The sequence below is a fragment of the Anolis carolinensis genome, unplaced genomic scaffold, assembly GCF_035594765.1.
Source record: "Anolis carolinensis isolate JA03-04 unplaced genomic scaffold, rAnoCar3.1.pri scaffold_10, whole genome shotgun sequence".
Lineage (NCBI taxonomy): Eukaryota > Metazoa > Chordata > Lepidosauria > Squamata > Dactyloidae > Anolis > Anolis carolinensis.
Window position 1 is genome coordinate 18752529 of NW_026943821.1, and position 14938 is coordinate 18767466.

At 39.8% G+C, this 14938-nt stretch overlaps 1 protein-coding gene across 1 annotated transcript in view; it reads left to right on the top strand.

The window, feature by feature from the left end:
• Positions 1 to 14938, top strand: part of grik3 (glutamate ionotropic receptor kainate type subunit 3) — a 211166-nt gene that overhangs the window by 131655 nt on the left and 64573 nt on the right. Inside the window, exons 3-4 of the mRNA XM_008119888.2 lie at positions 1688 to 1945; positions 5026 to 5207. Coding sequence (XP_008118095.1) covers positions 1688 to 1945; positions 5026 to 5207 — 440 coding nt within the window. The remainder of the gene's footprint in view (positions 1 to 1687; positions 1946 to 5025; positions 5208 to 14938) is intronic.

The window sequence follows — 14938 nt, forward strand, 5'->3', positions numbered from 1 at the left end:
ATAAAATACCATAATAACTAAAAATAAATAAAAATTACACAAGAAAATAATAAAATATAATAAATAAAAAGATAACTTATAATAAAATTAATTAAAAAATACAAATAACGTCAAATAAATATTACATAACAATTTTTAACCAATACCACCACCACTTTACCACAGCAATGCGTGGCCAGGCACAGCTAGTACTGTATATATTCGAATATAAGCCTAGTTTTTCAGTCCTTATTTTAAGACTGAACCCCCCCCCCCTTGACTTATAATCAGGTGAGGGTCCTGGTTGGCTTATATTTGGGTCAGTTTATACTCGAGAATATATAGTACATTTATTATTTTTCTCTATCATTTTTGGTATTATTACATTTATTATTTTACTCTATTATTATCACATTTATTATTGTACTCTATTATTGTTGCTACTATTACATTTATTTTACTCTATTATTATTATTATTATTATTATTATTATTATTATTATTATTTATTTCACTCTGATATTATTATTATTGCATTTACTATTTTACTCTATTTATTATTTCATGTATTATTTTCCTGTATTTATTATTATTATTATTACATGTGTTATTTTACTCTATTATTATTAAAAGGCTACATAAGCACATTTACATTGAAGAAGATGAGTACAGTAGAGTCTCGCTTATCCAACATAAACGGGCTGGCAGAACTTTGGATAAACAAATATGTAGGATAATAAGGAGAGATTAAGGAAAAGCCTATTAAACATTAAATTAGGTTATGATTTTACAAATTAAGCACCAAAACATCATGTTATACAACAAATTTGACAGAAAAAGTAGTTCAATACACAGTAAATTACTGTATTTATGAATTTAGCAGCAAAATATCATGATATATTGAAAACATTGACTACAAAATGTGTTGGATAATCCAGAACATTGGATAAGCGAGTGTTGGATGAGACTCTACTGTATATGGTACATTTATTATTTTTCTCTATTATTGTTATCTATCTATTATTATTTATTACATTTATTTTACTCTATTTTTATTATTATTATCAATACATTTATTATTTCACTCTGATCTTATTATTATAATATTATTGTAGCCTATTTATTACTACATGTATTATTTTCCTGTAGTTATTATTATTATTATTATTATTATTATTAATAATAATAATAATAAATGTATTATTTTACTCTATTATTATTAAAAGGCTACATAAGCACATTTACATTGAAGAAGATGAGTATAATGATTTGATCAGTTGGACAGTCTTATCTTAAATTAGAGCTTGATGTTTATTTACATTTAATTAATGTAATTTTATTGATATCCATTTTTATTTCTGAAATTTCCCACCCTCGGCTTATACTTGAGTCAACGATTTCCCAGTTTTTTTTTTTGCGGTAAAATTAGGTGCCTCGGCTTATATTCGGGTCGGCTTATACTCGAGCATATACGGTAGTTGTTCCACTACAGAAACTTTGTTTTTTTTTGTGGCTGCCACAAACTATGTTGAATTGGGAGACTCTATGATGAGATATGCATTGAAAAAAATACAGCAAAATGTGCTGCAGAATGTTCCTCACACAGAAACAAAGTTTTTGCAGTTTAATAAACATTTTGCATGTTTTTAATGGTAGAACCAATTAGGAAATGACATTTATAACCCAGGAACAAATGCTCTCCTTTGCAGCCTGCGACCAGCTTGCCCTCGGGGTGGTTGCCATCTTCGGCCCTTCTCAGGGCTCCTGCACCAACGCCGTGCAGTCCATCTGCAACGCCTTGGAGGTGCCCCACATCCAGCTCCGGTGGAAGCACCACCCCTTAGACAACAAGGACACCTTCTACGTCAACCTTTACCCGGACTACGCCTCCCTCAGCCACGCCATCCTGGACTTGGTCCAGTACTTGAAGTGGAGGTCGGCCACTGTGGTCTACGACGACAGCACAGGTGAGCAGGGGGAGGTCCTCCATCTGTTGTTGTTGTTCTATTTACTCAAGTCTAATGCTCATGTTTTTGGGCTAAATGACCTTGTGTTGTCGAAGTCTTTAATGGCCGGGATCACAGGGTTGTTGTCTGTTTTCCTGACTGTATGGCCATGTTCCAGAAGTATTCTCTCCTGACATTTCGCCCACATCTATGGCAGGCATCCTTAGAGGTTGTGAGGTATGGAGAAAGTAAGCAAGGAAGGTTTATATATATCTGTAGTAAGTCCAGGGTAAGAGAAGAACTTTTTTCAGTTGGAGGCCAGTGTGAATGTGTAGTTAATCACCTAAATTAGCATTGAATAGCTTCATCTCCTGGCTTCTTCCTGCCTGGGGCATCCTTTGTTCAGAGTCGTTAGCTGCCCCTGGTTGATTCATGTCTGGAACTCCTCTGTTTTCAGAGTGTTGCTTCTTATTTAATAATAAATAATAATAAAACTTTATTTATACCCCGCTACCATCTCCCCGGAGCCCCGGTGGCGAAGTGTGTTAAAGCGCTGAGCTGCTGAACTTGCAGACCAAAAGGTCCCAGGTTCAAACCCGAGGAGCGGAGTGAGTGCCCGCTGTTGCTCCAGCTTCTGCCAACATAGCAGTTCGAAAACATGCCAATGTGAGTAGATCAATAGGTACTGCTCTGGTGGGAAGGTAATGGTGTTCTATGCAATTTGGACACCTCAGGTAAAAATCCGACAGGGCCCGGGATATGGGCCCTGTCTGGAAGGGCCTTATATAACATGATTTTGTTCCTAGGTTAGAAATGCCATTTCTTAATTGGTTCTATCATAAAAGGATGGAAAGGTTTATTAACGGCACTCCATACAGTCATGCCTGTGGCCACATGACCTTGGAGGTGTCTACGGACAATGCTGGCTCTTCGGCTTAGAAATAGAGATGAGCACCAACCCCCAGAGTCAGACATGACTGGACTTAACGTCAGGGGAAAACCTTTACCTTTACCTATCATCTCCCCGCAGGGACTCGGGGCGGCTTACATGGGGCAGCGGCCCAAAACTACATAAGAACAAAATATAAGCAACACAACACAATCACAATATAAAAAAGATAAAACAGTAATACAATATATCAAATTTAAACAACAATACAGGATAAAAAATTACATTTAAAACACATAAATGGTAAGACCATAATAAATACAGGATAGATTATTAAAAACCCTCTGGGGCTGATTAATTAATGACTGTATTTCCAAAAGCCTGCTGAAACATCCAAGTCTTTAATTGTTTCCTGTTCTGATTTTTGAGTTTTTTAATACTGATAGCCAGATTTTGTTCATTTTCATGGTTTCCTCCTTTCTGTTGAAGTTGTCCACATACTTGTGGATTTCAATGGCTTCTCTGTGTAGTCAGACATGATAGCTGTTGGAGTGGTCGAGCATTTCTGTGTTCTCAAATAATATACTGTGTCCAGGTTGGTTCATCAAGTTCATCACAACCTCTGAGGATGCCTGCAATAGATGTGGGCGAAACGTCAGGAGAGAATACTTCTGGAACATGGCCATACAACCCGGAAAACATACAACAACCCTAAATTACCTTGCCAAAATGAGTGTGCACATTAGATTCATGGAATACAGTTATCTTAGTGCTAAATCAAAGCAAAAGGGAAGCTGCTTCAGGAGTTGTATCCCGAGCTCCTATTTGGGGAGCATCATCTCTAACACTATGCAACATGGTTTTTGTTCCTGAGTTATAAATGTCACTTCTGAATTGGTTCTATCATAAAAACATGCTAAACTATAAAAACCTTGCCATTCGCCCCAGGGGTTTCATCCAGTTGGGAGTCGTAGAATTCATTTGCTCTTGAGCTACTGAGTGTGTTTGTTGAGAAGGACTAGGACTTAGTTCCCTCTCACAATATTGGCTTGCTTCCGAACCACCTTCACAATTGTCCTTCCTTTCTTGTGCTCAAGATGATTGTTATTGTCACTTGTGGATATGTTCTCAATTGAAAGTTCATCCACACCACCTTGCGAAATTAAGCCCCACCTCAGGATATATAAAGATTATGGGGTTGGATTGGTTTTTTTTTTCTGTTTCCTACAAATGCAATCTCATAATTGCAAAGCAGCAGGCCATGCCGCTTCCTAATGGAATTAATTACCTCGAAGGAGGCCATTTGTCAAAGGTTTCAAGCCCATTTGACCTTGAGAAAGTGACTGGCGCTGGTTCCGTTCAATAGGGAAAGCTTGATCGGTGAGATTTAAGGCTCTGCCACTTGCAGGAGAGAAAGTTGCTGAGTGTCAATATGGTGGCCCTGCAAGACCAGAGGGATTTGGGGAGAGCGGAGATATCGTTTCCTAAAATAATTTTTTTTAAAAAGAAAAAAAGAAAGTGTTTCTCCTCTGTGCCTCCACAGTTCATAGAATCATAGAATAGTAGAGTTGGAAGAGACCACATGGGCCATCTAGTCCAACCCCCTGCTAAGAAGCAGGAAATCGCATTCAAAGCACCCCCGACAGATGGCCATCCAGCCTCTGCTTAAAAGCCTCCAAGGAAGGAGCCTCCACCACGGCCCCGGGGAGAGAGTTCCACTGTCGAACAGCTCTCACAGTGAGGAAGTTCTTCCTGATGTTCAGGTGGAATCTCCTTTCCTGTAGTTTGAAGCCATTGTTCCGTGTCCTAGTCTGCAGGGCAGCAGAAAACAAGCTTGCTCCCTCTTCCCTATGACTTCCCTTCACATATTTGTACATGGCTATCATGTCTCCTCTCAGCCTTCTCTTCTGCAGGCTAAACATGCCCAGCTCTTTAAGCCGCTCCTCATAGGGCTTGTTCTCCAGACCCTTAATCATTTTAGTCGCCCTCCTCTGGACGCATTCCAGCTTGTCAACATCTCCCTTCAACTGTGGTGCCCAAAATTGGACACAGTATTCCAGGTGTGGTCTGACCAAGGCAGAATAGAGGGGGAGCATAACTTCCCTGGATCTAGACGTTCCTAAAGCTTTCTTTTTTGGGGGGGAATTCAAAGATCTGAATGGGGACCAGAAACGCAAACTCTGAATTTCTGCCTGCCCTTCTTCCCTCCAAGGCCTCATCCGGCTGCAAGAGCTGATTATGGCCCCCTCCAGATACAACATCCGCTTGAAGATCCGCCAGCTGCCCCTCGACACGGACGACATGCGGCCCTTGCTGAAGGAGATGAAGCGCGGGAGGGAGTTCCGGATCATCTTCGACTGCACCCACACCATGGCCGTGCACATCCTCAAGCAGGTGGGCCCATGGTCCCTGTGTATTTCCATATATGTGTCAGTAATACCACCCTATTACAGTAATAACCAATACAGACAAAGGAGAAACATCACATTTACTCAGCATTCATTCACATACATTCATCATTCATACTCACTATCCCTTCCCCGGTCAGGCCTGCTGCCGGAGAAGAGAGGTGGGTGGACAGATGCAGTCCTTGCAGATCTACCACACAATCAAAAAGGAAAAAGAGTCTCCTTATATAGCGATGTTTGGTTATCCATTACTTGGTTGTTGCTTAGATATCCTCTGTCATTCAGCTCAGACCTACTGGAGCCTCATCAATCCCAGAACAGATAGATTGTTTAACTTCATTCTTAAGGTAACATTGTCTAAGACTATGTAAACAGATGTAAACAGTTCTCTGGATTTCTCATTAGCACTTTTCATGCCACAGTTGATGAATTTTTCACTTCCTCCATAATGCCATTTTCCAGGATCTATTCTTTTTAGTATGGTGTCTTCAGCCTTGCTACACCTTTATAGGCCCTAGCCAGACCCCAGTCATACAATTCATTCAATCTGTTAGCCATATCAGAGGACACTGGAGTTGTATGGGGTTGGGCCTCACAGTGTCCCAACCATGTCTTAGTGGCCGTGATGATGCCAAAAGGTCAGAAAGTATTTATTTATTTAATTTATTTATTTACAGTATTTATATTCTGCCCTTCTTTCTCACCCCGAAGGGGACTCAGGGTGGATCACATTACACATATAAGGCAAACATTCAATGCCTTTAACATAGAACAAAGACAAGACAAACATAGGCTCTGAGCTGGCCTCTAACTCATGACCTCTTGGTCAGAGTGATTTGTTGCAGCTGGCTGCAGCTGGCTGGCTGCTCACCAGCCTGCGTCACAGCCCGGAAAGTACTGGGATAATTTGCCATTATCTGGCAGTACTATCATGGTCCAGTAATACTCCATCATCCTTAGAAGCAGACAGTGGTGGCAAATCATCTCTAAATAAATCTTGCCCAAAAACCGCTATATTTCTTAGGGTCAGTGTGTGTAATAAGTTGAATATTGGACTCACTCTAGAGTTTGAGCCTCAATGGGTGACCACTCTCTCAGCCTCAGAGGAAGGCAATGACCAACTTTGAGAATGTGTTTGTTTCTGAGACAGCCTGGTGTAGTACCTTAAGTGTTGGACTGTGACTGGAAGAACCAGTTTCGAATCTCTCCCCAGACAAGAATGTTGTCGAATGTGAAAATGATGGAGCAAAGAGGTGCTTCAGTGATCTTGTGCCAGCCAACTTTTCTTGGCTTCTTACGTAACTACGGAATTGGCTCCGCACTTTGAATCTAATCCAAGATTTTATCATTATATTTTTGTACTAGCTGTGCCCGGCCACGCGTTGCTGTGGTGAAGTATGGTGGTATGGGAAATAAAGTATAGAGGAATTGGTGGTAGTTAAGGTAAAGGGTAAAGGTTTTCCCGTGACATTAAGTCCATTATAAATGGGTTATATAACTGTGTGGAAGGGCCTTGAGTCTACACTGCCATATAATCCAGTTCAAATCTGCTAATCTGTATTTTATAGGCAGTGTGGAAGAGGCCTGAGGCCTAACTCTGCCTGTCCCCTGGGCCGAGTGGGTTGCTAGGAGACCAAGTGGGTGGAGCTTAGCCCTCTAACTGGCCGCAATTGGATAAAAACAATTATTCCTCTCCCTCTAATTAGGACTTTATTTTTCTTTTCTTTTTGTTGTATGAACCTAGAGGCATGGATGAGGGGTTGTGCTGCCAAGTTTAGTGTTTCTGGGATGTGTAGTTTTGTTGTTTTGTCCTAGGCCGAAATTTCATTACCCTTTTATATATATAGATGTGATTTTTTATGACTTGTTTTTATTGTTGTTTAATCTGTTTTATTGCTTTGTTTTTATATTGTTGATGACTGGGCTTGGCCCCATGTAAGCCGCCCCAAGTCCCTCCGGGGAGATGGGGCGGGGTATAAAAATAAAATAATAAGGACATAGAATACCCCGGGAACCCTTGTTGTTTTGATTTTGCTTTCTTGGAACGCACATTCTGAGGACTCTTTCTTGCTTGGGACTTTGATGAATTTGTTTAAAGGGTAAAACCCCCATTCATAAAGATTATCATTTGTGCTACTTCTTCAACCAAGCTTCAAGACTTATATCTACATGAAACTACATTAAATATTTAGTGTTAACCACAGTTTATGAACTCTTTCATTTGTTGCTTTGGAAAGTATATAAACATAAATGTAATGTTTGCTATGATGCTGTGAAATAGTTTATATTTGTTTAAAACTTATGTGCCTTTGCTAATTATACGTTTGCTACTCCAGTTCTATTATACACGGTGTTAATAGGACAACCTTTCTCTATAGCAATTGGATAAAAACAATTTTTCCTCTCCCTCTAATTAGGACTTTATTTTTCTTTTCTTTTTGTTGTATGAACATAGAGGCATGGATGAGGGGTTGTGCTTCCAAGTTTAGTGTTTCTGGGATGTGTAGTTTTGTTGTTTTGTCCTAGGCCGAAATTTCATTACCCTTTTATATATATATAGATGTGATTTTTTTATGACTTGTTTTTATTGTTGTTTGATCTGTTTTATTGCTTTGTTTTTATATTGTTGATGACTGGGCTTGGCCCCATGTAAGCCGCCCCAAGTCCCTCCGGGGAGATGGGGCGGGGTATAAAAATAAAATATAATAATAATAATAATAATAATAATAATAATAATAATAATTATTATTATTATTATTATTATCTGTCCCCCTCGTTCGGTCTAAAACCCGGAATGGATTCACCATGCCGACACTCCCAGAAGCCACCAGCTGCTCTGTCAATTGAGGCTTTCTATCAACCCGCCCGATGTCACAGGAGGACTGTCTTTGCACACATTCCCCAGTTCTGTCAGGAAGGGAAGAGGAAAGCCCGGGGAGAACAAGGCTGTTAAGATGCCAAAGAAAATTATTCAGGGGCTTTTAGCACAAAAAGAGTGCAAAGCTGGGGGTCTGCCGCCTCCGTCAACTCCATCCTTGCGCAGGCTCTAAAATTAGCGGAGGCTTCCCCTGGGAGTCCTGAACCGGGTTGGGATCACTCAGCCCGACGGTGAGCAGAACTGACGTCTCCTGCCGCTTCCGATCTGTGCTGGGTGCGCTTCCCGATCAGGCGGTTCTGCGGGAGTTCATTTTGCCCATCTGCTCCATTTGTCACCCAAGGAAAGGCAGGCGGGGGGGTGGGGGGCAGCAAGGCCCAGGGGACACAACCTGGTCATTCCAGGACACTGGCCTTGGATGCAAATGGGGCTCAATATGAGGCAGGACCCATATTATAACTCAGGGGTCCCCAAACTAAGGCCCGGGGGCCAGATGCGGCCCTCCAAGGCCATTTTTTAATTTTTTTTATATGTATTTTAAATATATTTTATTGATATTATCTCATATTTCATGTTGTGAGTATATTGCACATTTAATACAAACATTCATACCTACACATCATTTATCTCTTATCACATTTCTCAATCATCTTCCCATCTATATTGTCTACTCACATATCTAATATATCATCATTCTATTCATTCTTTTTTCCCCTCCCCTCCCCCTCCCCTCTCCCACCCCACTCCCTTCCCCCCACCCCTACCCCATACCACAATTCCATTAGAAATTTAACCATGAGCACAACTTTTCCCATTTCTGTACAATATTTACATTGGCTTCGCCTCTTTTTATCCAATCTGAATATATTGTCCATTTCTCTTTAACTTTCCTCATTTTATCTTCCTTCTTATCCTCAGAGGTTACATTTGCAATAATTTCTGATTGAACCTGGTCAAACAAATAATTATTCCAATTCACCATATTCCACTTTTTTTCATCTCTCCAGCCCCATGCTATTACTGCCTTCCCTGCAAGAATCATAGCTTTGAATAGATCTTGGTGTTTTACATTAATCTTATTGTTCCCTAATATCCCCATCAACATTAATTCCATGTTTACTTGGAGTGATATTCTGAATAATTCTTCTATTTTCCCCGTTATTTTTCCCCAAAATGATTTTACCCTTGGACATTCCCACCACATGTGGGCATACCATCCCTTGCTTACTCCACAATGCCAACCTGTTGAATTTTTGTCCCTGATCATATTTGCTAATTGTGCTGGGGTGCGATACCATTTCCATATGAATTTCCTTTCCATTTCTTTGTACTTCTCGATTTTAATTTTTGTGGCCTCTCTTTTTAAGTTCTCTATTGTTTGTCTTGTAAGTACCCCCTCTTTTTGCCATCGGTCTTGTAATGTTCTTATGATATATTCCTCATCTTTGGTCATCGCTTTGTATACTACTCCCACCAGCCCTTTCTCTGAAGTCTGTGCTTTCTTAATTATGTGTTCCATCATACTCTCCTTAACTATACATTCTCCATATTTCCCTTGTTTCAGTTTATTATATAGTCCCAATATCTTAATCCAATTTTTATCTCCCATCTTATCTATTATTCTGTTTATGGGGATAAGATGGCAAGGCCATTGATCTGGCCCCCGCCCTCAGTTTTAGACTTAGGCCTGCCGAAAGTCTGAAATGACTTGAAGGCACAACACCAACAATCCTACTTGATTATCTCATTGGCCAGAAGCAGGCCCACACTTCCCACTGAAATCCTGGTAAGTTTACAGTATGTTGGTTAAAATTATTTTTATTTTTAAATATTGTATTGTTCGTTCATTTACTAATATTGTAAATGAAATATTGTAAATGAATGATATGGTAATAATATAATATATTGTGTATACATATAATATTGATAATAATATTATAATGTAATACAATATAATATTTATTTATTTATTTATTTATTTATTACAGTATTTCTACCCCGCCCTTCTCACCCAATAGGGGACTCAGGGCGGCTAATAATAATACTAATATTAATAATACAATATAATAATATTGTATAATATAATAATATTAATTATATATTATATATTAAATGTACTATTACTAATAATATTACGGTATAATGGTATAGTATAATATAGTAATATATAATGCTAATATTGTGCTATGCTAATAATATAATATATTGTATGTGCATACAATTTGTAAGCCTCTCTGAGTCCCCTTTGGGGTGAGAGAGGGTGGGGTATAAATGTAGTAAATAAATAAATAAGTAATTGTTGCTGGGTTTTTTCTTTTTTTTTGCACAACAAATAAGACATGTGCAGTGAGCATAGGAATTTGTTCGTTTTTTTTTTCAAATGATAATTCGGCCCCTCAATAATCTGAGGGACCATGAATTGGCCCTCCACTTAAAAAGTTTGAGGACCCCTGTTATAACGCATTGTTATATCCGAAATTTTTTTTGGGGGGGGGGGGGGCTGGTGGCACAGTGTGTTAAAGCGCTGAGCTGCTGAACTTGTGGACCAAAAGGTGCCAGGTTCAAATCCTGGGAGAGGAATGAGTTCCCACTGTTAGCCCCAGCTCCTGCCAACCTAGCAGTTCAAAAACATGCAAATGTGAGTAGATCAATATGTACTCCTCCAGCAGGAAGGTAATGGTGCTCCATGCAGTCATGCTGGCCACATGACCTTGGAGGTGTCTACGGACAACGCCGGCTCTTGGGCTTAGAAATGGAGATGAGCACTGTAAGGAGCTGAGGTGGCAGAGGATGGAATCCCCTTTGAATCCCACCGCTGCCACCAATTAATGTAAAGAACCTAATGTGGCAGAGAATGGAATCCCTTTTAGAATCCCCTCAGCTTTGCCACCAATATGTACAGAGGTGAGGTGTCTGACAGGAATGTGTGTCAGAGGTGGAACCCTTCTGATCCCACACACACACACACACACACACACACACACACCACCAATGAATAAAGATGTCTTATGAGAGATGATGTTAATTAGTTATTAGTTTGACTATCTTCTTCTTCGCTGCCACCAATGGAAGAGACGTCAGGCAGATGGCACTGGTTCCTTTAAGCTTTCTCTATATGTTTTACTTCAGATGTTGATGTTGCTTAATTTAATATGAGAGTATGACAGAGGCTTAATTAGAATAAAATCAAAACAAGTTTATTGCAGGTACAGAGCTTGATGGTTTCATATAACTTATTAAAGGCACTTCGCTTAATGGTTACAAACGGTTATGAGGTGGTTAAACTTTCAAAAAACTTCTTTCTCTGGATTACACTAAACCCTGATCCTACTGGATCCCCTGGGATTAATGTTCCCTAATCTACAGACTCTATAACTGACCCTAGACAAATCACCTAACTTGCCTAGTCTGGGCTATCCTAAATCTGACTCAAATCTTTCTATTTAAGCCAGCCTGATTCTCCACACAAGAATCAGATCCTTCTCTGGGACTAGGAAATCACAGACTCCTAAAATAAATCCTTTTATTTTAGGCCTGACTCAAATTCTTCTGAGTCACCCTGATTCTCTACCTGAGAATCAGTTCCTTCACTGTGAATGGAAATCACAGACTGCTGGGTTTTAAAATATTCCCCCTTTTCCTTTCCAGGCGGCGGTTGGCTCCGCCCCTGTTGCTATGGTAACCTGCTCTAGCATTCTAAGATGGCTACCTTCCCCCATACATATTGTCAACTTAAACACTCACCATTTTAAACTTAGCCAAACCTGACTGTTTAAACAAAAATCAAATACACATATCATCTATAAACAAAATATAATTATACACTTCTTCACACGCACCAACCCCCAGAGTCAGTCACGACTGGACTTAATGTCAGGGAAAAACCTTTTACCTATACCCGAAATTAGCTCTAAAGGAGAGTTCCAAGAACGAAATCCAGAAATACATATAAGGGTCACTAGTTTGAACTATATTATATTTCCTCCCTCGCCCCAATTCACCATTTTTGGGATTGCAGCCCCTCAACACAGCTATTTATTGGCCAGAGGAGAGTAGATGGTTGGTTGCAGAGAAGCAACCTTTTCAATTTATATGCCCATTTAACAATAGCCCCATCGATGATGTTTTGCCAGTATTATAATGCACTTTATTGACTATTTTAGCTGTGGATCTACCTCTCCCTTTTTGAAATATTCTGCACTTTGGCCCAGATCCGTGTTTTACTCTCCTGTTTTTACTCTGTATGTTGATTTATATGATTGTTTTATTGTTGCTGGTGTTTTATTGCTGGGATATTTGTTTTATTGTACTGTTGTTGTTGTTACATTGTGTTGGGCAAGGCCCCATGTAAGTCACCCCGAGTTCCATCGGGGTGATGGGATGGGGTATAAGAATAAAGTTATTATTATTATTATTATTATTATTATTATTATTATTATTATTATTATTTTATTATGACACAGCAAACAAGATAGATATGCTGGATTTCATATCACAAAATCACAAGTCGAACACTTCCCAAGTGTCTAGGACTGTATTATTATTATTATTATTATTATTATTATTATTATTATTATTATTATTATTTTCTGCTTCCTATAACAAGATACAGGCAGGCCCTGAGTTACAAATGTCCGACTTAGATCCTGTGCTACAGGGAGATCAGCTGTTGTCAGTTATCTTCCAAATTGAGTCAATCCTGTAACGTGTCCTTTCAGGGAAGAGCAGTATCATTATAACAGAGCTTATCACAAAATCTAGAGATACAAATCAAACTTGTTTAAATGTTTATGAGAGCTGAAGTAGAGCCTTGCTGGACGAAGCCCAAAATCCAACCAGTTTGGGCTCGTGTTCCTCACAAAAGCCATCTACCTGAATAACACTTTCCTCCTCTTTCAATGCTTTGCTTCCACTTTGGGAAGAAAGTAGGTGAGGCCTGCCATGCATCGTGTGGTGGCACATGGCAGGTCCCATCCAAGCAGTGAACTAAAGTGGCAAAAGAATTGAAGAGGTCCGAAGTTGTATCTCTTTGGTAGGAAGTCTGGTAGGGGCTCGGGCTGTGGCGCAGGCTGGAGAGCAGCTGCAATGAATCAGGAGGTCATGAGTTCGAGGCCCGCTCGGAGCCTATGTTTGTCTGTCTTTGTTCTATGTTAAAAGGCATTGAATGTTTGCCTATATGTGTAATGTGATCCGCCCTGAGTCCCCTTCAGGGTGAGAAGGGCGGAATATAAATGCTGTAAATAAATAAATAATAAATAAGTCCTCTTATTTCAGTTTCAAAGAAGAGCAGGTCTCTAGTTCCAATGTAGTGTGCAAATAATGCCATAGATTTGCAGGTTTCCCAGAGCAGCAACCAGGTTGGTTTCAGCCCCTGAAGAGATGCTACAGCAGGGTGCTTTGAATGTGATTTCTTTCTTCTTTGCAGGGGGTTGGACTGGATGGCCCATGAGGTCTCTTCCAACTCTACTATTCTATGATTCTATGAGAAGCTAAAGGATTTGCCCATTTGTTTTTCTGTGCATCGAAAGCCAGGGCTTTTCTGCAGCTGGTTGTCCTTCCTGCTGGAGGGTAACATGTAGCTTTCCCTCCATTGACAATGGTCCTGATGCATACAGATGTTCTGGGAAGCATCTGGAGTTAGTCATTGATTGTGGAACTAAGCTGCACACTGAACAAGTCCAACATATGGCATTGGAGTTGCATGGCTGGTTCATCCTGTGCCAAAATCGGTCTCGATCGATGTAGTCAGCTGACACTTTTGCACATGTCAATGTCACATGACTTCATTGCTTGGTGGCATTGCTGGAGATCAGCTTCTCTTCTCTCTATTATTATTTTATTATTTATTTACAGTATTTATATTCCGCCCTTCTCACCCCGAAGGGGACTCAGGGCGGATCACATCTATATATATAAAGGAGTAATGGTGTCCGTTCCTCCCACTAAACAACAAAAGTACAAGCCCCAGAACCTAGAAATTTGGCAACACAACCCACCATCCTTGCCCCTAGGTTCCGACAACAAAAAGAAAAGAAAAATAAAGTCCTAATTAGAGGGAGAGAAATAATTGTTTTTATCTAATTGCTGCCAGTTAGAAGGCTAAGCTCCGCCCACTTGATCTCCTAGCAACCCACTCAGCCCCGTGTTAATAAAAGAATAAAAATTAAAATAAATACAAATAATACAATAAAAATAATAAAAACACTAAAATAATTAAAAACACTAAAAAATTAATATAATAAAATACTATAATAACAAAATAACTAAAAATAATACAACAAAATAATAAAATATAATAAATAAAAAAGATAAGTTACAATAAAATTAATTAAAAATACAAATAACATCAAATAAAAATTCCACAACAATTTTTAACCAATACCACCACCACTTTGCCACAGCAACGCGTGGCCGGGCACAGCTAGTTACACATATAAGGCAAACATTCAATGCCTTAACATAGAACAAAGACAAGACAAACACGGGGCTCCGAGCTGGCCTCGAACTCATGACCTCCTGGTCAGAGTGATTCATTGCAGCTGGCTGCAGCTGGTTGCTCAACAGCCTGCGCCACAGCCCACTCCTTGTGCCCTTCCTTCCTTCCTTCCTTCCTTCCTTCCTTCCTTCCTTCCTTCCTTCCTTCCTTCCTCCTGAATCATCCAGCTTCCTCCTCCTTTTGCAAATGGCTTTTTTTTGTTCCTCTGAGCTACATTCTGCCCCAGTAATTCTGGCAGAGTTAACATAAAGCCAGGCTCCCTCCAGCTAGATATAGGAGCTTGTTGGCTTCATGCCGAAAGAAAGCCAGAGCGCTCCCCGACAACACCTGCTCAGAGCCGCAGCAG